This window comes from Aulonocara sp. 'chitande type north' Nkhata Bay, linkage group LG16, assembly GCF_057382095.1.
Source record: "Aulonocara sp. 'chitande type north' Nkhata Bay isolate Kocher_YH1m ecotype deep benthic linkage group LG16, A_spYH_male_GT1.1, whole genome shotgun sequence".
In the NCBI taxonomy this organism is placed as follows: Eukaryota; Metazoa; Chordata; class Actinopteri; order Cichliformes; family Cichlidae; genus Aulonocara; species Aulonocara sp. 'chitande type north' Nkhata Bay.
Genome location: NC_141359.1, coordinates 26,417,702 through 26,442,067, shown reverse-complemented (window position 1 = coordinate 26,442,067; position 24,366 = coordinate 26,417,702). Strand labels below are relative to the sequence as shown.

The 24,366-nt window shown below is 42.0% G+C and overlaps 1 protein-coding gene across 9 annotated transcripts in view; it reads left to right on the top strand.

Moving 5' to 3' along the window:
* The window catches only part of fmnl2a (formin-like 2a), a 48,242-nt gene extending 25,714 nt beyond the window's left edge, over nt 1-22,528 (top strand). Inside the window, exons 5-30 of one of the 9 annotated variants that reach the window (XM_086267854.1) lie at nt 1,997-2,080; nt 4,198-4,353; nt 5,419-5,454; nt 6,137-6,181; nt 7,660-7,768; nt 7,960-8,036; nt 8,831-8,924; nt 10,127-10,201; nt 11,453-11,563; nt 11,828-11,977; nt 12,300-12,401; nt 12,550-12,871; nt 12,950-13,141; nt 14,785-14,805; nt 15,693-15,817; nt 15,910-16,112; nt 16,240-16,474; nt 16,575-16,643; nt 16,733-16,813; nt 16,897-17,026; nt 18,076-18,239; nt 18,392-18,493; nt 18,612-18,707; nt 19,137-19,260; nt 20,310-20,429; nt 22,363-22,492. In XM_086267854.1, coding sequence (XP_086123980.1) covers nt 1,997-2,080; nt 4,198-4,353; nt 5,419-5,454; nt 6,137-6,181; nt 7,660-7,768; nt 7,960-8,036; nt 8,831-8,924; nt 10,127-10,201; nt 11,453-11,563; nt 11,828-11,977; nt 12,300-12,401; nt 12,550-12,871; nt 12,950-13,141; nt 14,785-14,805; nt 15,693-15,817; nt 15,910-16,112; nt 16,240-16,474; nt 16,575-16,643; nt 16,733-16,813; nt 16,897-17,026; nt 18,076-18,239; nt 18,392-18,493; nt 18,612-18,707; nt 19,137-19,260; nt 20,310-20,401 — 2,995 coding nt within the window. In that variant the 3' untranslated portion in view covers nt 20,402-20,429; nt 22,363-22,492. The other 8 variants (XM_086267853.1, XM_086267852.1, XM_086267847.1 and 5 more) reach the window with 8 other exon arrangements.
* The last annotated feature ends 1,838 nt before the right edge of the window (nt 22,529-24,366 follow it).

Below are 24,366 nucleotides of genomic sequence, written 5' to 3'. Positions count from 1 at the left end.
AATCAGCCCCATCGAAGCAGTTGTGGGACCAATAAAACGAAACGGCACCTCCACAAGACGCGATTAAATAAAGATCCTCTGTGATTCAGCTAACAGTGCTTATAAATACGAAAGGAGAGCAGCATATACCAAAGGTGGTGGGAGCTTTCCTGTGAAAAGCTCAGCTTTTCTGTGCAGAATGAAAACTAGAAAGCAGGCAAAGCGCTGGATGGGTGGCCCACTGTAGTGGCTGTAAGGAAAGCGATAAAGGGCTTTTGATCATTCTTCAGCTTTGTCTTTATCAGTGTGTGTGAGCGATAGAGAAATAAATACATAAAAGATTAATAATGAGTTTCTATTTGCGTGTTTGTGAACACGTTTGTTTCTCTGAGCCAGGAAGCTTTGAAATGGTCAATGCAATTCTTCTCTGCAAAGGAGGAGAGACAGGGTGAATAATCTGAAAACATCTACCGAGGCCAGGTTACAGCCCGGGAAGAATGTTTAGAAAAAACTAATTGCACATAATGTGTTATACGTAATGTTCGGGACAAAGATTTGATTTCTAATATGAGGCACAAAGAGATGTTGTTGCAAATGAGTAAAGCCAAAATTAGGCAGAAAAACCCAAAATAAATCTATCAGGGAGCAACACCAAAACACCTGAAAGACCACAGCTAAAATGCATGATGACAGAATTATTTCCATGGTTAAAAAAAGAACCTTTACAACATCTAACCAAGTCAAGGACACTCTCGAGGACGTAGGCGTATCATTGTCAAGGCCTGCAATCAAGAGACGCATTCATGAATGGAAATATAGTATATAGTTTGTGTTGTAAACCACTGATTATACTCCAGAGGAGGAAGGTCAGATTAGACTTTGCAAGGAAACATCTAAAAGAGCCTTCAGAGTTCAGAAAAATAATTATTCGGACAGATAAAACAAGGTTAACCAACAAGTTTGTATCAGAATGACAGCAAGAGAAAAGTGTGGAGGAAGAGAGAACAGATATCACATCTAATATGGTGGAGGCAGTGTTATGCAATTATGGGCGTGTATGGCTGCCAGTGGAACCAGGCCACTAGTGCTTCGTGATGATATGACTGCTGATAGAAGAAGCAGGATGAACTCTGAAGTGCACAGAACTAAACTCTGCTCAGATTCAGCCAAATGCTGCAAAACAGCTCAGACTTTTTTGTACCAGACAGATTATTTTTCAATGGTCAGTTGGCTGATCTCAACCGAACAGAGCATGCTTTTCCATTACTAAGTACTGAATGCAGAGAGACCCACAGACAAGCATCAACTGAAGGTGGCTTCAATTAAGGATCTCAAGGGAGGAAATGCAGAATTTGGTGGTGAATTCTAGACTTGGGTTGGGGTTTTTTTTTTGCATTTTTTAAACGATTACATAATCAGTGTGATATTTTTTTTCTCATACTGAAACCTGAAAGAATTGCACAAAAATTGTATTTTTTAAGCAATAAATGGAAAAAAATGCCAGATGTAGTAAAATTATACAAATAAAACTCATATATGCAAATTAATATTGTCATAAGGTTCAATAAAATATTTGAATTTTCTGGCAATTATTTAATGGTTCAGGCTTTAAATGGTTAAAAAGAGTCTTCACATTTATGTTAGTCTTTCCCATTAATTTTAAACCTTTGAAAATTGGGTGAATGAAAATGGGTGTAATATTTGTAAGACCCCTTGAATTAAAGCCCAAAGTCTGCACTTCAATCACGTACTGATTCTTTGATTTACAACCCACTGTGTGCAGAGGCAAAACTACAAAAAATGTGTTTTTGTGCTAAACATTATGGAGAGCACTGGATAATAAACATTTTTAAAATACCGTGTACTCTTAAAAGCAATGTATTACTCTCCCTTTCCATCTTTCTATTTTACAGTTTAGGCTCACAACTGTCCTGCTTTAACTTGCCTAATTTGTAATTGTCAATTAATTTAACACATTTGAAGTGTTTTTGGTTTAATAGTTTACACTTCTCGTCAGGTGGGTACGAGAATTCCTAAATGAAGAGAACAAAGGCCTGGATGTGCTGGTGGACTATCTTTCTTTCGCACAGTATGCTGTCACGTAAGTCTCCAGCAGCTCTTTCTCCTTGCACCACAATGGTCTATATGCAGAACTCATAATCAACACAACGATGCTATTCTGCACAACCGCTGATGCATCTCCACACAGGGCCAGCACCACCGTCGCTGCTGCCCGGTTGTCAGAAACACTGAGTCACTCGACGCCCAGTGCTGACACATAGGCACTGTGTGTTATGCTAACCATATGCTTCTATTCATGGATTGACAGTGTGGTTATTAGTCACTCACAGAGTCGCTGTTCAGGCCCAGAGTGCCACACAGTTAAATTTTTAATTCACCACTCCACTTCACCATATGTTATTATAGTCTGTCGAAATTATGAATGGTTAGCCGTAAAATTGTGTTTACACAGTACCACTGCAGCAGCAAATTAAAGTCAAAGGACCAGTCTAAAAACTGAAATAGATCATAAAAGGTATGATTTAACAAGCAGCTTTCCATAGTTTGTGCCAACTACAACAAAACATGAGCTTTTTTCTAATATACAGGATCATGTCTAACACGAAAACCCTTTAAAACATTTGTTACCTTTTTTTAAACATGGAGTTGAACACTTTTTTACTTTTAAAAGAATTAGCCTCATATATAATTATAATTAGCCCTAATATATAAAATAATAAGATTGCATATGTTATGTTTGGATATGTTATAGGCAGAAGCAGGGTTTGTGGTTTACTAATGGATTCCTCATCTGTTATCGGTTGGTCAGTGTGGCTTTTTTAAAAATCTGCTGGCTAGCCTAGCATCATTCGATTAGCTTAGCAAGAGTCTGGCTAATTATCAGCATTTTTCACTTCCTATTAATGCCACTGCTTCAAAATTTACTGCATGTTTTCCTTGCTGTAGTCCTCAGTGAATTTACACCCACATCTAGAAAAAAATATATTTTTGTTTTAGGAATGCTTATGACTACATGTACATTGCTCATAACATGATAGCAATATGCTAATTCATACACTTTGCAGAGCATAGTTCCAATGTGCCACTTCTGTGGCACTTACATGGTTAAACAAAAGTGCCACTTGCACTTTTGTTTAACCATGTAAGCATGGTTAAACAAATTTAAAAAAAAAAAAGTGTGTATCAGACACGATGTATTGATTTGGTTGTAGTAGTAGGAAATAACTACTTCATGCTACAGTCACACCAAGGAAATTTTTTTTTTCCTAAAACGGACTTTTTGACGTGAAAGCGCATATTGCTCCTCTCAATAAGCAGCGGGTGCTGCGGTGGGCACCTCGCCCGTGCCAAAGCGCTCACAGGCAGAGGATAGTCCTCCCCCAGCTGCTATCAGGGCAGGGCTCCCGCACTGACTGTAACGCAGTCAGTTCTTCTTTTACCGTTATGTTGTTTTGTGGACCACAACGTTTAAAACTACTTATGAACACACACAAAGTAACTCCACCAGAGTGCCTATTTCGGGTCACTTTTGCCGGTCCAAGCCCGGATGAAGGAGCAGGGTTGGAATTGTGACATTAAAAAAACAATAATTGCTAAAATAAATTTAATTTGTAGTTCTAAATAAATTCTAAATGCATTTAAGACGTTTTTTTTACTGACTTTATGTCTCTTCCACGATGTTATTTCTCTCTCCAACAGCGTAGGTTACAATTACATTAGCATGACCAATTATGCAAATTAGGCGATGACATCATTCAGCGACTTCTAGCGACTTTTAGGACAACCAATAGCGATTTTCCTTACTGAGGAGTTGGCAACACTGAAACTCACAAATCAGTTGCTGTCTACATGCAGAAAAATTCACATTAAAATTTACATTCAGAGTCCAGCCATAACCTTGTAATTTCGAAGCAAAAATTCCTCCCCAAATGACTTAGCTGCTACAGGATGGTGTTTAACTACAAAATGACACAGGAACAACCAGAATACAACTAGTTGGCAGCCAGTTAAGTTGAGTCATTATTGCTAACAGATGCTTTGCAGAGAACTTGCACTTATCGGCACAGACTGATTCAGATTGATTGCATTGCATTGGCATTGCAGTCTTATAAATTAGACGACCTGTTGTTCACAGCCTGTAAACAGCATCAGATGTAAAGCAATCCGAGTAAATGCAGATGTTCCTTGTTACAACAGTTTCGATGGCGAGTGCCTGGAGAACAACCCAGAGGCTGCGATGGATAAGTCTAAGCCCTGGAGCCGCTCTATAGAAGACCTCCATGGAGGAAGCACCCTACCATCTCCCATCACTGGGAACGGTATCACCCGAGTCGGGCGACATTCCACGTTACGGTACAGCACACACACGAACTGCCCTCTCTGGCTGACGAAATGACTAGCCAAGGGAATCGTGATTATTTTGAGAACTCACACATTTCATATGATGCCTCAGCCACGTCCTTTGTGTAGTCATGAGGTCTAAGTCTTTAAATGGCTTAAGATATGTGCAGGGGGGAAGTACCATTTGCCTGGATTTTTTGACTGTGATAATCTGTGATTACATGAGTAACAGTAATTTCTGTGACAGATCTTCTTATGGAACTAGGTTTTCGTCAGGTTTTATTGTTTAGGTTTTTATAAACACCAAACAGACCTTTTCACTCAAAATCCAGTGTGTAGAGGATTTCAGAGCAGTTTATTTATAAACCCATGCCAGCATAGGTGCATAAATCCTGTTCATTTGTGCATTATTTCTCTAATCTTTCCCATCATTCCATTAATGTTTTGGTACAGCACTCCTGCTGACGTCTGTGGCCTCTAATCCTTTAGTTTGAAGAGGTTAACTTGAACACACTGCACACAAAGAGCACTATTGATTCATGGAAGCACATGTCTTTTTAATATGAGATCCTTAAATGATAATCAAGTCAGCCACTTTTTGTTGTTTTTCCTGTTGTGTGGTGTCACAAAGTAGCGGTGTTTTCTTGATAAATATGTAAATAGATGCAATGGAAGAAATGCAGACCAGACAAACTGACTTGGTGTTTTGGCTTTTGCACATTTTTCACCAGGAATTTAGATGCTAATTTGCTAAATGTGGAAGTTGTAGACAGACCACATGATGAGGTCTCGTTTTATTGTTACTTGCACATATTTCATCCATGCTTTACTGATATTTAAGATAAGATAAGATAAGATAAGATAGAACTTTATTAATCCCTCGGGTGGGTTCCTCTGGGAAATTCGATTTCCAAAAAAAAATTTAAATGACTGTCAAATATCAATATTGTCCCATAAATAACTTCACCCTCCCATGCCATGTCACCTCACCTACACATCTGCTGGCCCCAGATGTGACATCACTGTTGGCTGACTGTCTTTTCTGTTTTGTCCTAATGCCCCCCCACCCTCCTATAGTCATCTGCTCTTTTGTCTGCCAGTCTTCGACAGCAGGCAGGTCTCAGTTTCGCTCTGCTGGCTCAGAGTGAGCTTTCTTCGGCTGTAACCCCAGCATCCCCTTCTAGAGAAACAAACACACTTATAATGCTACGAGCAGAGACACACATGGATGTCCACGCACGATCCCCGGCCTCATTGTACTTTATACCTCCCTGGTAGAGCTGCCCAGTTTATTTGTCCCGCTGTCTGTGTTGGGGATGTGAATTATTTGTACTGCTTGCCCACCCCCCCTGCACTTGTGACTGAATTCTCCTTTCCTTGGAGCAAATGGATTTTACTGCACTCATTGTTCCTGCCTGTGTGTCTGTGTGCTGCTTGTGTGGCTCCCTAAATGCCATTCTGTGCAGACGTCAGCCTAGTTTCTACAACAACCATTAAAAGCTCAGCACTAGGCTACAACCAGTATGAGTAGAATAAGTAGCTTCTAACAAGCTTCTGTATTTTGGTTGCTTTTTTCTGTTTTCTATATTTTTTTAAATGGCAAATGAATTATGAATCTTTTGCTTTGGCCTAAGTGGTTTTATAATTCCTAATAATATCGATTTTGTCCATTATACAGATTATTTTCCCTTATGCTTTTTAGACTGGCTTTGAAGTAGAATGATAAATACCGAGAAACTGTTAGATCCCACATTAAGTCTTATCCATATGTCTTCTTGAAACTGCCAACTTGAAGGACACCGAGTGCACTGAGCTGTCCAAAGTGTTCTCAATTAAGACGGTATGTGTGAAGCGTTAGCTAGTCACATGTAGCCGTGTTAGAGCTGTTATTGATAGCTTGTAAATAGAGTTGTAGTGATTGATGTTCTGTTATTTAAATTACATTTAGGATTTTTTGGTGTTACATTTGCTTCACTCTGTGTCTCCTTTTCCTTCTTCCCATTCTTCTGCTTTTTCTTGTTCTTCTACCTCTGCTTCATTTACTTCTTTGTTCTTCTTCTCCTCTATTTTTTGCTTCTTCTCATTCTTTGTCTCGTCTTTCTTCTCCCTTTCCCCTCCTTCTTCATCTTCTTTCTTGTTCCTTCACGTTCTCCTCCTTGATCGCCATACTCGTGTTCTTCTTCTTCCTCCTTGTTCTTCTCCTCCTCCGTCTTCTTCTGTTTCTTCTGTATCTCTTCTACCTTCTTTTCATTATCGTCCTACCTTCCTATTTTTCTATTTTTCTTTCCTTGTCTCCCTTCTTCTTTGTGCTTTTTCTCTCAAACTTCTCCTTCATGTTGTTGGTGTTACATAATAATGTATCTATTCACTGGTTTGAGATTAGAAAGCGCTGATTAGTCATTTCCTGGATGTTGCCTAATCAGGAGTGGAAAAACTCCTGGATGGAAGGTTATTTCTGCAGTTTGAAGCAGGTGCTCCTGTTCTGTCAGGAAAAGGCTTGTTTATCTACTTCATTTGTTTATTTATTTATTTTAATGCTGCACTTTACTTAATGCAATATGCAGTAATGCTCACATAGCAAATGTGGATACTTGTGTAAGCAGGAAAAAAATCTAGCTCATTTTACTGCTAATTTAGAGCCGTCTTCATCCTCAAACCGCTGCCTCTCCCTTGAAAGCTCCGTTCCTTTTCAGACAAACACACATGCACACTCACACACTGTGTTTTGACACACAGAGAAGTCACGCCTACAGGCATGGGTGATGACACGAATTGGCATGTCTGTCAGTAGCCCGAAGACACATTTTTCCCCAGAACTTGGGTTTGGTAATTGTACCTCGTGATAAAAGTCTGAAAATGAACTCCTTTTCTCCGACTCTTTTTGCATATTATTCAGTTAGACTGCTGCTCCAGCATTTCTGTTTTAGTGTGGGAGCTGCACCAGGAGCAGAGGCCTTGTTTTTGTCCAGATAAAGCTGCACAATCACTGTGCTGCATGCAAATGACTGGCTGCTGTGGTGTTAGCTGTAAGTGATATCTCCATGAAGGTCTGTTGAAACAATTGAAAGAAGGCATCCGGTGGCTCTGTGCTCGGTTGTAGATTTTATGGCCTTTGTGTGTGTTAATATAAGGTGCCCTGGCAGTTTAACAGCCTCATTATGTGCAGAAGATGGTGTGCAATGAGGGCTTGTTTACAAATGGCATCTGTTATCTTGTTTATTCAGTTCTTGTGAACTCTTTTGTTCAGTCACATAGGCTTAACATTTTATTCTGTAGTTTTATTCCCTTTAATACTGACTTCTGATCTTTATTTATTAGTTTCAACACATTGCCCAGCCGGAGAACGCTGAAAAACTCCAGACTGGTCTGCAAAAAAGATGATGTCCACGTCTGCATCATGTGCCTGCGTGCTATCATGAACTACCAGGTCAGCCCCCAAGGCCTCTACAGGGACCATCCAGTCCACACAGACTGCACGTCTCTCTGAGCTGAGCCACATTTTGTTAAGCTAAATTCAGTTTTCTAAGTTGTTTTTATTATTACAAGTCCCATCTTGCTTATTCTGTGTCCCATCTTCTCTGTTAATGAACTGCTTTGTCTCTGTCTTTCATCTTCCAGTATGGCTTCAACATGGTCATGTCACACCCTCATGCTGTGAATGAAATTGCACTAAGCCTCAACAACAAAAACCCGAGGTAAGTTCGACCAAAGGTTGAAAAACAAAAACAAAAAAGGAACCAAAAATGAAAAGGTAGGTAAATAAAGAACAAAATCTCAAGTTTCTTTTTTCAAATAAAAAAAGAGCTGCTGGATAAAAGATTCAATAAGATGGGTTTTATGTTTTACCAACTTGGACCCACATCCATAAAAGCACAAACGCTAGATTTTGTGCACCTGCACAGTCTGAGAGTGGGAGCCCTTGTTGCTCAGGGGCACATTCATCTTGACAGACGGGTCAAGGCACCGCTGGCACAGTCCACCACACTGGCAGCTGCTCACTGAGACGGCTACGAGGAGCACTCTGTGTGTGTGTGTGTGGTCGTGTTTTCACTTCATGCCCCAGGGTTTAAGGATTTTCTCAAAAGTGGATGTGGAACCACTTCGCATCACCTGTCACATTTCATCTCATCCAGACATAGAAATCCCGCGTGAATGAACTGGAGACGGGATGAGCCGGCACTTTCAGTGTCTATGCACTTTAATAAACTCACATGAATCAGGCCAAGAAGTATTCATTTTTTATACCTGGCCTTTAACCCCCCTTTAACTCTGGGCTTTTGACTCTCAAGAGGTTAAACCAATGAATACACAATGAAAATTTGTTTCGCTGTGACAGTGGTTGCTGTTTATGATCTGTCCTATGCAGACGTTTCAGTAGCGAGATGATCCTAAATTACACAGTTTTCCGCTTTGTTTCCTCTGCGATTATCTCCTGCTTTTCTGTTCATTCATTAATTATTCCTGACATCATTTTCTCCCTGTTTTTCAGAACCAAAGCTCTGGTCTTGGAGCTCCTGGCGGCGGTTTGCCTCGTGAGAGGAGGCCACGAAATTATTCTCTCTGCGTTCGACAACTTTAAGGAGGTACGAGCTGCAAAGATGGTTCGGAGGAGACGAATATGTCATTACATTTTGCTTCAAACAGTGACTCAGCCCTGGAGGAATGCTCGTCTGGCAGTTGTGAGGCCGGCGTATTCCTCGTTGCTTCAAAGGGATAGCGTCTAGGAATTAATTCTGTTAGTCAACAGATTACAGACACCAGTTTAGCTGCGTCGCATAGGACGACACACACAGCCGCAAGTGATAACAGTTATATGCGTGTTAACTGGATTTGGCAGTAGCTTCAAAGCTCAGAAAAGCAGTGAGTTAGTTGTAACAGATAGCCCTGCCTGACCTCTGCCTGTCTGGATGAGGCATTCTGGCTTCTGGAGAAAGAAGTGGGAGGTTTGTGATGGAGAGAGCGCTAACAGCAGCCCCATTTTGTAGCATACGGCCCGCAAACATGGGCTGACTGCAGTTAATGTAATATTTACACTCCCGGAATGAAATATTGAGCGTTGCTCTCAGCGGCACTGGCATTAATGGGAGATTAAGGCATAGAGAGAATGTTGCCCGTCTAATGAGACGAAGTTTGAGAAAGCATTTGGATAATGTGAGTGCAGGAAGCACGGCAGCATGTTTTTCTATTCTGGTGGAGGCAGGGTTTAGTTGTTCTTTTCTTTTTTTTCCTTTTAGATGAAAAGTGACACTGTCGACCATAATGCGAGATCTATTTTTCTGAGTAACTTAGATATGTTGCTGAATGATGGGGGCTGCAGGCTAAAGCTCACAGCATTGCATCCCTCTTTTTTTCCTTCTTCCCTTCCTTCTAAATTCTTTATCATCCTCTGTCTGCCTCATTGACATCCACATGAACTCCCTGAACTGCACAGCATCTCTCTACTCCCTCTTTTTTATCTCCCAAATTCCACTCTAAACACGCTTTAACATACTGCGAGTAACATTGAAAACAGGTGCACGGTGCAAACTGTAGCTGAAATAAAATAAAAGAATGATCCTGCAGCACTTCATAAAAACGTATCTTATTAATTATCGCTTTGAAAACAGCTCTCTCTGAGATCATAGGAAGCTGTAAAGTATTTTGCAGCTTACATCAGTAGTTTTTACCACATATTGACACATGATTAATAAGTCTATGAGGTGCAATTCCTGGCTAAATCCCTGGCTTTGTTTCTCCAGCTGGTCTAAAACAAATGAAGTAAATTAATGTGTGGTTTTCTTTGCAGGTGTGTACGGAGGAGCAGCGATTCGAGAAGCTAATGGAGTACTTCAAGAATGAGGACAACAACATTGACTTCATGGTCAGCCTACGCACAGTTGTGATGACTGTTAATTGTGCTGCAATCCCCGAAAACCCTTTCTGTGAAGCCGAATGATTTTTCAGTGTCAAAAGTTCAGAGAAAATGATGTGAACTGTAATGTGTGGGCAGAAGAGGTTAGAAACAGGTCCTCATATACCTGTCTAAACCCCAATCGAACTTAAATGGTAAACATACTTGTACCTAAATGAGCTCTTTATACAACTGTTTTCTACGTCCGATTCTTTTCTTTTTAGCATTCACACACACATTCGCACTCAGAGAACACATCGAGAGCAGCTCAGTGTCTGGTATCTTCCTCAAGATTACTTTGACATGCAGACTGGGGCAGCCAGAAATTAAACGACCAACCTTTCGAATGGTAGATGACCTGCCCTGCCTCTACCAGGAGGTAGACCAGGAGTTCAGTGTAAAAAATTAACAAACTGTTCCTCCAGTTTTGTGATATGCAGTACTATCAGTTTCTGTGCAAGGTCACTGCATAAGCTACAGATGTGTGTTGCAGTGGATCAAACCTGAGGATCCCTAAGCAAAGACCTTCTGTTTTTTCAAGGCTCAGCAGTGTTAATTAATCTGACAGAAAAGACTTAAGAACATCAATGGACATGCCACCTTATGCTTGATTTTATACGTCACACCTCTGTGAATCCATTCTAATTAATCTGAGTGAAAACCAACAGAGGCTGTGCTTGAATAGTGCTTCACTTTGAACAAGTTTCCCTTGCAGTCCTCCCGATAGGCAGTCGTCACCTGACAGCAGCTCTGAAGTGAACAGACTTTGCCAAAAGCTGCTTTCTCACACTGGGGCAGCTGAGCTTGTTGTAGGATGTTCATGAAGCCCATTTTAGCGTTGGGAAGCGCGCGTGTGTGCATTAGAAACTGTGAGTAGATCCCCCTTGATCTGTTTATGCAAGCTCCCATAGTAGTGTTGAACTGGCAGCTTTTGTTCATTTGTTTTTTCAGATCCTTTTAATCTGCCAGATAAGCTACCCTGCCAGCTAAGCAAGCAAAATAATAAGGATTTATATACCCGAGACATAATAAAAGGCAACATATATTATATATGAGCATAAAAACCAAATCGTGGAAGTAGCAAACTGGTGTATAAAAACACAAACTTGTTGCACACTGATCTATAAAGGTGTTTTACAGTCCTATAAACAGTGTAATATAGAAAATGCATATGCAGTGAACTCTCTCTCTCGCTAACCTTTCCTACCTGCCATTCCCCAGGTGGCGTGCATGCAGTTCATCAACATCGTCGTGCACTCAGTGGAGGACATGAACTTCAGGGTTCATCTACAGTACGACTTCACCAAGCTGTGTTTGGACGACTACTTAGATGTGAGTTGAGACATAGTGCTGCAGGAAAATGGCTAGACAGACATTCTTCTGAACACTCACAGTCCAGAGGATAGGCTGTCATTACAGTGCCCCTGAGACAGCAACCACTGTCAATAATGGCTTTTCCATTACTTCAGAAACAGTGGTCAGCTTTGTAGTTCTTTGTCTCCTGACTTTCTGCAGAAAGATCGATGTTATCCCAATGCTGTGAGCTGAAATCAAACTACAGCTCCTCTTCCCTAACTTGTTGTATCTGCTCTGCAGAAACTAAAGCACACAGAGAGTGATAAGCTGCAGGTCCAGATCCAGGCTTACTTGGATAATGTGTTTGATGTGGGAGCGCTGCTGGAGGATGCGGAGACCAAAAATGCTGCCCTGGAGCGGGTGGAGGAGCTGGAGGAGAACATATCACATGTGAGAACCCTCTAGTGTTGGTTGTACTCTTTGACTTGAGGCGAAGTTGCCGTTTTGATCTTATTTCTCTTGCAGCAGTCTGAATATTAACAATAGGAAGTTGATGGAATAGCAACTTGATATGGTGCAAAGTTTTTTGTTTTTTTTTGAAAAATGCAGAACTTTTAGGCCCTGACAGATCATTTTTAATCCAGATACATGAAAATATGAAACCCTCGTAGTGCCTCAGTATATTTCTGTGCTAACATGTTGATTCGAATGGTGTCTCTTCAGTTAGTTCACATCACTCTGCAATCTTTTCTTCCTGATACTGTTCCCATAGATGACAGAGAAGCTGCAGGACATGGAGAATGAGGCCATGGCCAAAATTGTAGAGCTGGAGAAGCAGCTGATGCAAAGGAACAAGGAGCTGGAATCCATCAGGGTCAGAGCCGCTTTCTCTACCTTGACATCAGTTCTTCAACTTGGTGATAGCTAGTTAAGCTAACGGTAGAGAAAATGTAAAATATCGCCACACGTATTTTTCTGTTCTTCTCATATGTTCCTTTTTTCTGTTTCCCTGTACCACACAGGAAGTCTATAAAGATGCCAGCTCGCAGGTGCACTCGCTGCGACAGATGCTGAAGGAGAAGGACGAGGCCATCCAGCGACAAAGTAAACTCGAGAAGAAGATCCACGAGCTGGAGAAGCAGGGCACCATCAAGATCCACAAGAAAGGAGACGGAGACATCTCAATCCTAACGTCGCCGCCCTCCGCTACGGAGAGCTCGCCGGGCGCCGTGTTCGGCGGAAACGGTGTAGCCGTCAGTCCAAACCATGTTGCACTTACGGCGGGCACACCTGTTCCACCTCCACCGCCTCCTCCGCCCCCGCCGCTTCCGATGAACGGCACACGTAAGTTTAATATTAGCTCAGAATATTAAGCCGATAACAGCGGGTCAGCCTGAACTGTTTTTCTTACCCCTCTCCCAGTGTCAAACGGACCAACGTCAACAATTCCAGCAGCAGCTCCCCCGCCTCCGCCACCACCCCCTCCGCCTCCCCCGCCACCCCCAGGAATGCCTACAGAGACGTCAGCCCCTCTCCCTCCTCCGCCTCCTCCAGTGGCCCCCCCACTGCCCGGCTGTGGGACTCCCACCGTTATCATGAACTCTGGGTTAGCAGGTAAGGTCATCAAATCAACTGAGTCAATGTTCTTTAATGCATTGTGAAAATGTGTAGAATAGGGATTATGCACAATTTGTTCATATAGGATAATACAAGAGGTGATGTTTATGTGGCTCTGCTTTAGCACTGCTTTTGATTTGCTTTAGTACAGGTTTGCTGCTGTACACACAAACTTCTGGAATATTACATAACAGCGGCTAATGTACTCAGCTGCTTCTAGTTTACCTTGAGGCTATCTGATACATGTTGCCGCTGCTTCACAGTAAAGACCTTGTGTTCAGTGTTCACTTTCATACAGACTCAAACAAGCTAGCTTCAATTCATAGTTCACGGTTTGCAATCCTCTGCAACCTCTACTCGCCTTGCAGTGGCCGCGCAGGAGTCTCAGGGTGTCACTGCGGCTTAATTGCTAATTAATGGGTGAGGGAGTTTGGGTAAAGGCGAGCCTGAGGTTGGCTTTTGAGGCGACACCACTTCTTGCCTTCGTGCTTTTTGGGAGATAAGTAGTTAATCTTTTAGCTGAGATTATTAAGAATTTTTTAAAAATAAAACCAAGGTTTCGTCAAACTCTGGTGTCAGGCTTGACTCAGGTTGTGACATTAAAGTTTTGAGCTTTAGATTTAGCTCACTGTCCCCCCAAAAATCAGCTGGTTCATTTTTTCTTTTTTGTTTAATGAGCTGCTCTGAGCTACTTTTTAATCAAAACCTCCCCCTGCGATTCATAAAGTGCACAGAAATCACTGCATATGGAGTCATATGGCGATTACTTTAAATACAAAGAAAAACCACAGCAAGTTTGAACAATTTAGCAAGTGGGAAAACTTTGGTTGCTTAAAGATGTATTTTAGCCCTAAAGGAACTTTTGCCTCTTACTTTGTGCCAGTTTTTTAACATTTTTTTATTACCAGTCACTTACAAGTGTTTCCTAGGACTGGCTGAATTCTTCAGCTCCGTATGATCTTAACAATCCTGTTACCGATGTGTCTCCTTTGCATAAAAATGTGGGGGGTTTTGTACCGATTCTCCTGTAAAACTCCTTTTCTTAATAAGTATTACTTTCAGCAGTGTCACTCTTACATTGTGGTCAAGAGTTATGTCAGGAAGGGCATCTGGCGTAAGACTAAACACGCCAAATCGTCTGCTGTGGTGACCTCTTGGGAGATAAACAAGCAGCTGAAAGGACCATCTAACTCCAGAGATACTGCTGGGAGGCTTTTTACTGTAGAGCTGCTGCCAGTTTGTGATGTACTGAGTTAGACAGTAGCCACTGATTGGCCTCATTTTAGTTGGTGGGCTCAAACAGAATATTAAAAAACAGCAATCAGATAAATAGAAAGACAGGAACATATTTATTATATATTTTGTTTCCCATCTGTGTTGAGTAGAACACCACAATACACGTTCAGACTTATTTTACTAGGATTGCTCTGCTCAGTGGATTAGTATTGATAAGTGACCCTTGTGTGACTTGATGACTAAGTTCTGTCACTAATCAGCTCTTACTGTATGTAGATGGGGGTAAATATTTCCCCCTCGGAGAGCAGATTCTATACTGTACTGTGTGATTTGAGATGTGCATTAATTCTCACTAACCCTCCTTTTTATTTGTCTTATAATTGTTTCCTTTTTTTGCCGACCAGAGGGACCCATCAAACTCTTCTGTAGGTTATGCTTGTCGTGTTTGCTGTTTTGTCCCCACCCCTCCCTCTAGTGTCCCACATTTCACTTCCCCAGTTAAAAACACAAACCTCTTTGCTGTATTCATGCTGTATTTTCACGTTTCTCAAACACTTTCTGTCTTCTTTCACCATTTTCATTAACGTGCGCTTGCCAACATGCTATATAAAGCAACACATCCCCAACTAGTTTTCCCTTGAAAAACACTGCAATCTCCACATTTCTGCAGTATTACTCCAGTGTTTGTTTAAGTGTTTATTTGAATGAAATCTGGCAACATCAGAAAGAGTTGAGTGCATGCTGAGGCACAGTGACCTGCTGTGGCATGCAGATGATTAAAGCGATAGGCGCCGTGCATACTGGAATGCTGTTTACCTTTCCCATGACGGCCTTATCTTATTTGTCCCTGCTGACACCTTGTCCGTGTGGGGAATCAGGGCACCATGTCAATGTTCAGCTTCAATGAAGCAGCAGTGGTGGCTACAAATAGCTATAATCTGTCCAATAAATAGTTTGTCATCAGGCTTACCGCATACACCGTTTACTTAACAGGTACACCGATCCCCTTTGGCCTTTACTGTCCAGCCAAAGGCTAAGAAGCTTTGCTCTATTTGGGGAAAAAATACATACAAGGCAGCGTAGTTTCTGTTTTATTTTGAAGGGCTTACAGAAAGCATTTAGTTCATGTAAATAACACAAAGTGGGACTTTGTTTTTAGAGATTAGACAGATATGGCATCTAGCTACCCAGAGAGTCATATCCATGTGTGTTACCAGTCCCAGGTACTTGTCTACCCTTTCACCTGCATGCTTATGTGAACTGTTGATTGTAGATAGACACCCTGTGCTAACTTGTCTGTATTCTGTTTAAGCTGTTAAGATCAAGAAACCCATAAAGACCAAGTTCCGTATGCCCGTCTTCAACTGGGTGGCCCTGAAACCAAACCAGATCAACGGGACTGTTTTCAATGAGATTGATGATGAGAGGATACTGGAGGTAAAGTTCTCCGCTGATTCAGAGGTTACGCATCCGTTTCCTGCCTATATCCCAGGAAAATGAATCACGAATTGACTGCTGTTGCTTTTTAGGACCTGAATGTTGATGAGTTCGAGGAGATGTTTAAGACGAAAGCCCAGGGCCCGCCCATCGACCTCACTGCAAGCAAGCAGAAGGTCATCCAGAAGGGACCCAACAAGGTGACTTTGCTGGACTCCAACAGGGCAAAGAACCTGGCCATCACGCTGAGGAAAGTGGGCAAGACACCCGAGGAGATCTGCAAAGCCATTCAACTGTAAGCCTTCAACTGGTGTTCCTGCATGCAGTCTGTTTTCCTAAACTCACATAGCTGTATGCCTGTTTTTCTTATAAAATAGACTAATGGTTCATAACACGTGCCCTTGTGTCTCCTCATCGTCCAGGTTTGATTTACGGACTCTGCCGGTGGACTTCGTGGAGTGTCTAATGCGCTTCCAGCCCACGGAGAACGAGATTAAAGTCCTGCGACAGTTCGAGAAGGAGCGCAAGCCTCTCGAAAGCTTGACGGATGAGGACCGCTTCATGATGCAGTTCAGTAAGATCGAGAGGCTCATGCAGAAGATGACCATCATGGCCTTCATCGGCAACTTCGCCGAAAGCGTGCAGATGCTTACACCGGTGAATAACGACGCTACGTTGTCATTCTTAATGTTTTTATGCTGCAACCTTAGAAAGCAACAGCGCTGTGCTGGATTTGATGTCTCATTCTCACCCACAGCAACTGCATGCAGTCATTGCAGCATCTGTGTCCATCAAGTCATCACAGAAACTGAAGAAGATTTTAGAGGTAACGGAACCATTTGCGTCCCTTATGACGCATCGTGTCAAATGCATGCGTGGTTTCCTTTTTCATTCTTGTTTGCTCCTGTCCTGCAGATTATCTTAGCTCTTGGAAACTACATGAACAGCAGCAAAAGAGGAGCGGTGTATGGATTCAAGCTGCAGAGTTTAGACTTGGTAAGTTGCATTTTGTTACCTTTTAGCAAAACTTTAAAGACTTTTAGAAAATGTTTCAACATGTCTGTTTTCTTTCTTTGCAGCTACTTGATACCAAGTCTACAGACCGGAAACAAACATTATTACACTACATAGCCAATGTGGTTAGAGAGAAATACACACAAGTTTCCCTTTTCTACAATGAGATGCACTATGTGGAGAAAGCTGCAGCAGGTGAGTCGTACAGTGAAGTTAAGTTGGGCGGAAGTGAACAGCGCATAATCTGACTGCGTCTGTCAGTGAGAAACAGACAGAATCTTATCATGTTTCTCTTGGAATAAACTCCAGAATTTAATTGTGTATTTCTTTCTCTAGCCGGCGGTGCAATTTATCCATCTAGAATCTAGATTATTGCAGTGTGAGTTACCAACCTGTGCAGATGTGAGTTGTAGTCTGTTTTAGGGTGAAAGGCACCATGCATAGGTCAGCTGTCTATGATAGGGTGATTCACACATATGGACAATTTAGAATAGAGACAAGTGTAACAGGAGTAAAGGTAGTGAAGGTACATGAGTTTAAATATCTGGGGTCCACCATGTAAAGTAACAGACAGTGCACACGAGAGGTGAAGAAGGGTGCAGGCAGGGTGGAGCAGGTGGAAACGAGTGTCAGAAGGATGGCAGGATGAGTAAAAGGAGCGGTTTACAAGATGGTAGTGAGACCCGCTGTGATGTACGGTTTGGAGATGGTGGCACTGACAAAAGCAGAGCGCAAGATGTTAAGATTTTCAGTGGGAGCGACCACCAGGATGGATGAGATTAAAAATGAGTACGGGACAGGGCTGAGATGGTTTGGACATGTGTAGAGGAGGGAGACTGGATATAAAGTACAAACCATGTTGAATATGGAGCTACCAGGCAGGAGGGAACGCAGAGCAGATTCATAGATGTAGTGAAGGAGGGACATGCAGAGGGTTAGTGTGACAGTGGAGGATGGGAGGATTAGGGTGAGATGGAGTCAGATGATCCACTGTGGCGACCGCTAAAGGGAGCAGTTGGAAGAAGAAGTTAATCTACTCCATGCATGTATCTGACTGTGAGAGTAAGGGAATAGAAAGAAAATGGCAGAAATGTAGAAAGCTAGACAACTCATGCCACAACAATCTAGATGCTCAAACTGCACTACAGCCCACAGGAGAACAATGTGATTTAGATCTAGAAGATGCTACACACTTTACATGTACAGGTTTGTGTCATGTAAGCTAAACTTCTCTGTGTTCACAGTGTCGCTGGAGAACGTCCTGCTGGATGTTAAGGAGCTGCAGAGAGGCATGGAGCTGACCAAAAGAGAATACAGCATGCATGGCCACAACACCATGCTCAAAGAGTTCATTGCACACAATGAGAGCAAGCTAAAGAAGCTGCAGGATGATGCCAAGATCGCACAGGTAAAAGGGTGATTCGTGGCTCGCTGTCAGACACTGGGGCATGTATTTGCATGCAAACGTGATTGGTCCACATACAGTGCAGGCAATGAGTCTGTGTTACTTCATTTGACAGATATCTGTGCCTTTTGCTCTTGTTTTTGCTTTTTTTTAAGGATGCTTTTGATGAGGTGGTGAAATTCTTCGGCGAGAATGCCAAAACCACACCGCCATCAGTCTTCTTCCCTGTGTTTGTGCGATTTGTTAAGGCCTACAGGGTGAGTTGGATATTAGTCTCGCACATTGGACAGAAACAGACAAAACACACATGATAAATAGTAGTCTTCACTTCATTTAATTGAATTGAATTTGAACATGAATGTGAAATCTTCTCAGCAAGCGGAGGAGGACAATGAGCAAAGGAAAAGACAGGAGCAGATTATGCTGGAAAAACTTATGGAGCAAGAAGCCATGATGGAGGAAGACCAGAAGGTAAGCACCCCACCTCCCACCCTCCTTTCCCAGCTCTCCAACTACCCTTTTCTACTTATCCCCAACCCCCTACTTTCTAGGACAGGAGTCTACAGAGGATAACAATGACCAGAAGGTAAGACAGCTCCACTTCCTCCCCTTCCGCTTCATCCTAATTTCCTCCAGACTCTTGATCACAGGATTAGTTGAGTGCCGACTGCCTGCTGGGCGCGCTTGTATCTAGTTCTGCAGTCTTACGCCCTGCTGAGTCACATCGCATCAACTCAGAATCGGCGATTATACGACTTGAACGGTTCAATTAACTCACACACACGCCTGAATGAACCGAGGCATTTTTTGAGCTGAAACAAATTACAAGTGGGAGAATCCTTTGTCGAAGATATTTTACTTACTGGCCGTAACACTTTTATGTGCCTGTGTCTTCCTCAGTCTCCATCCCATAAGAGCAAGAGGCAGCAGCAAGAGTTGATCCAGGAGCTCAGAAGGAAACAGGTGAAAGACAGTCGCCACGTCTACGAAGGCAAAGACGGAGCGATCGAGGACATCATTACGGGTAACGTCCCCCGGATCACGTGGCTACAGTCTGTGGCTAAACTCATATTTACACACATCCACACTCACACAGACACACACACACACACTTGGTGCCCTGCATGAAGGTCCTTTTCTGCTATAAAAGCAGTCATTAACAGAAGGATTCAAAACTAACACAATGACTTTGGCTCTTTTAAGTTTCAACTGTCAGGTTCTTGAGAACCAAAGGTAATACCTGACTAGTCCAAACATGCACTGACGGCAATCTGTTCAACTCAAATGTGTCTCATCGTGGCTTATCTGCTTTGTCTTTGCTTTGTAACACCATCTGTACATAGGCAATCCCGGATATGACTATCTCCAGCAATAAAAACTTAGGGATGAAATTCACCCTTTGTTTACTGAGGGGAGATAAAACTTGAGTAAACTCGAGCAACTGAGTGTATTAACTCAGTTCAGTACCTAAGTAAGCTTCAGTGTATTTTTTAGGCACTCTAGCTTTTATTATAGTCTTTGTATAGCTTAAACTAGGCCTCATTGAATCTCTTCAGTTCAGTTTAACACCAACCTCCCTTTAAGCCATCTCTCTACTGATTGGCTGCCCCTGGCAAACAGAAGTTCTGAGAAGCAGCAATAAAAGATGAACTTTAAGTATTTAGTTTTATCTTTTATATTTAATTACATTTTAGAGAGAAATGTTAGATAGTTTCTACAGAACACAGGCTACTTTTATAAAAATACAAAACATCTAATGGATTGTAACAGTAACAACCCAGGCTTTAAAGATAAAGTGGTGACAGTTGGCTCATTATCAAAGAGCTATAACAGTAAAATGTTACTGATGTCTCCTTAACAGTATAACCTTGATATCATCTGTTTTTGGGAGAATTCGGCCGTAGAATTCGCTGTGACCTTCTTTAAAAAAAGACTTCGCCTTTGCATCGAGATGGTGTTGTTGGGTATTTTGCTTAGTGCTAACCAGTGCTAAACCCCTGTAGGAGTCTGCTTTTCTTACATTGTATTTGTCTTGTTTTGTCTTGGCTGTTGTCCCTGTCGTTTCCAATGCAGTGCTGAAGACCGTGCCCTTTACCGCCCGCACAGCCAAGCGTGGCTCTCGGTTCTTCTGCGAGTCCGCTCTCAATGAGGAGTACCATTACTAAGCTTGTAGAACTCTCTATCTTCTCAAAGGTTGCTGGAAACAAACAGTTCTCTTCTTGGTGTCCTTCTCTCCTTCCTCCTCTGCATGCCTTTCCCCCCCCCCCCCCCCCCCCCCCCACGATTCTCCTTTAACAGTTACGCTCACCTCTCACACCTCGGACCTGTGCATGTGCACTGTGACAAGCCCTGGAGACATGCCCGAGTGCGGGTGTTGTGTTTCTTGTTTTTTTTTTTTGTCTTTTTCAAAACAATTCTCCCTCACCCCACGTGTGTTCACATTTTCTCCCTCACTGACCATCATAAGGTGCTGGGGTAACAGTTTTCTTTCCACAAATGCATGGAGTGTGACACCCACATTGATCATCATTGTTTTATCAAATACAGCAAACCATAATGTCACAGAGAGAGCAGTTTCCAATCTGGACTTTAAGAGTGCTGAGAAGTAAAGAAACGCCGTTAAGCTGGCTGCTGCCATCTAGTGGCCAAGACTCAAAAACAATTACTGAGCTATGAACATACTTAAAAAGTTTTTCTCTTCTTAGCCTCTAATTGGGTCACTTTGACATTAACATGTCGCACTACATCTTGCAATATACAAGCTAAGGTCATCATCTTCACAGCAGGTATGATGTAGAAGTGTCTGTGGCATTATACCTTGCTTTTTTTTGTGTGTTTTCAAAGAGTGTTTTCATTCAAAATTCATGTTTGTTCACTATCACATGTCATTATCATATGTTCATAGTTGTGTGCATGCTGATTGCTTCATCCCTGCTGCTTGCTCCTACTGCACCCCCTGCTCTCCCAGTTAGTCCATGTGCCACGCTCGCTTTGCCACTCTGGGTCACTTCTCGGTGACTCGGTGTGGTCTGTCAGGCTCGTTGCTATTCTGCATGGTGTGTGCATATAGATCATCTGGTGCATTTCAGGAGTTTGTGTGTGCTACTAACATGCAACCAGGTTGCTTCACTGAAGGTTTTGAGGTGTTTGAATCACTGGTTGTCAGTGTTTTTCCCTGGCTGCATGCATGCTTCAGTGTTTTGTTTTTTTGGTGGTGATGAATTGTGTTTGTTTCAGTTTACAGTTGTGCTGCACAGAAAGGTAGAAATGGGCTCTCTTCCATCTTGCTGGTAGCCACTTTGCAAAGCAGTCTGGGTCTAGTAACAAGGAGAAAGAAAAAGCTTTTATCCTTCTCTCCACTCCCTCCTCCCTCCTCTGCCAGTTGAAACAGTTAACAACCTCTAGCTCTGTCCTCTCTCGTGTCCTTACCCAGCTCTAGCTTTTCTACATCCAGCCTACTGCCACACCGCTTGGCTCTTGCAGCGCTCTTTTAGTAAAGCCAGTGTGAATTGTTTGGCTGACGTGCACCGGTCAGCCTCCTTCTCCATTTTTAACCTTCATTTTGTCTTCTCTTCATCTAGCCCTAAAGAAGAATAATATTACTAAATTTCCCAATGTCTACTCGAGGGTAAGGAACTCCTCCAGTAGCACCCCTGTAGTGGATGTGCCCCAAACCTGGCAAGCATCTCTTTATTACCTCAGTTTCTGTCATACTTCTTTCATTTCAAGTCCACTCATCATTGACCTACTTCTGTTCATCGATGTACTCATTAATGCTCCTTTGTAGCAGGAAGTTTCTGTGTGTAGTGATTAGCACATAACCTTACTCTCCTCACTTGTCGCTTTGGCTTTATTGTAGAGAAAAGATACATTTTCATGCATTCACAATATGCATGAGAGATTTCCTAGATTTCTGGCAGAGGTTTTTAAAAAAAATTCTGTGGACTGTCTCATGTTTAAAAACCAAAGACAGGTTGTTTGGCTGTTGTTTGTGTAGACATCACACTGCTTTGAAAGACAGGCTGCCAGCACTGTGAACATGTGAGCTCATCAAAACACCCCGATGAAGACGCCTGACACCATCTTTTTATCCATGCCCATCCCCGACCCTTCTTTTCTATCTCAGATTTGAGGAATCAGCCTTACAGGAGAGCGGACGCCGTACGGAGGAGTGTCAGGAGACGCTTTGATGATCAGAACCTGCGGCCGGTCAACAATGGCGACGTAGTCATGTGACGAGGGAATAGTGCATGTGCTAGGGCTGGGGATGGGGGGGAAGGGAGAAAGGTATTGGGGGGGTAGAGAGAGAGAGAGAGAAAGAGAGTAAGGAGTGACAAAAAGATCGAAGCAGAGTGAAGGATGACGCGTGAAAGTCAGGTGTTTGTAGCAACATGTGAGATGATTATGTATATATATTACATAAGAATACTCAATATTCCACATCTGTGCTATAGTATTAGCAGCATTTCACTATGAAGGACTGGGACACGTATGGGACTGAATTTAAAGTGTCTGAAAGGTTGATTTAAAAACCTTTGACGAGCCAAGTGCCTGAATTTTATTGTTGTTGTTTTTTTGTGGTTTCACGTCACGTTGCCGTGTTTGCCTAATGACTGTTCTTAATAATCCCACTCTGAGCAATACAACGTGACCTGGCTTTAATTTTTCAGATGTGTAAAACTGGACATGCGGTGGCCTTAAGAGCCACGTGAAATGGCGTTACGTGGGGAAAGATGTAGAATGTACAGGACGGGTTCTCTTTTTAGCTGTTACAAATATTATTGTTACGGCCCTTTAGTCCGCTCCTCTAACAACATGAACATGCTCAACCTGCACTTTTTAAAAAAATTTTTACATCTCATGAGGGTTTCTCAAATTATTAAAGGGCTGTTAATGTGGTATGAACTCTATATTTGTACTAAAGCAACTATAAAGGTAAATAAAGACCAGTTTAATGTGAATTCTGTTTATAGCAGGTATCTCCATACTGATTCTTCTGTCATGTCTTATTACGAGTGATCAGTAAGGGCTGAATTTGTAGCTTCTAATCCATTAAAAAACAACTTATTTTCAAGTTGTGCATATCTGTAGCTGCACAGCTGGTTTTGTGGAAGGAATTATGCAGAGCAAGAAAACCGAATACCTTTTCTGTTGGGGGTAGAAACTGCACGCAAGATGCGAAACTTTACTGGATGATCTTATTGTCAGAACTGGACATAACTAAACGTCGTGCTTCTGCGAGCGTTTTACAGGTTAACAACATTCCAGGTCACCGAGTCTACTCGCTTTACTGTAATTTTAATGTATAGTATTTAACCACTTAAAAGATTCATTTAAGCTTATGTCGTCATCTAATGTGTGTTTTAAAACGGGGCAAAACAAAAGTATACAACATAAAAAGTTTCCTAAATGTACAGATATTTTGCTACAAACTGTTTTTTTTTACCTAATTCACATCACCAGATGGTTAATATTGTACATATTGTTTAAACAGAAGTTTTCCCTGCCTTGTGCTATACAGCTTGAATGTTATTTTAACTTAGTTTTTCCCCCCATTTTTGTATATTTAATTAAGCCAAATTCAGCCAGAAATCTACAGTAGTGTGTTTGATCATCTTTTACTGTTATGCAGACGGCAGTGGGGTCACGCACTTTACCTGTTAGGGTGTCAGAGGTGCATAAAAACAAAGAAAGTCTGGAAAAGGTTCTGATGTGCAGATGTTTATACACGCCAACTTAATGGCTACACTAACAATCAAAAGTAGTTCTGTTCATTGTCTCCACTGAAGCATGTGACGCCATCGGCTCCTTTTCTTTGCACTTCACTGTCTGTGGCAGCGTAACTTCTCGAACTGGATATTACCAGCATGCTTTTCTCTTGGACGTTCACCAGAAATGTATTTTAGGCAGTTTGTGCTTATAACAAAGTAACAATTTTTAAATTAGGTGATGAGATTTTCAATATGTTCAAATAAACTATTTACATTAAATATAAAGTTCTTTACTCTCTGTGGTTTGTTGTCTGATTCTTGTCAAAACGATGAAAATATAAGTTCGTGAGTGCAGATGCATTCATGTAGCTTTTGTTTTTTTGCCAAGAGCAGAACCTCACATTAAAAAGCTAACCAGT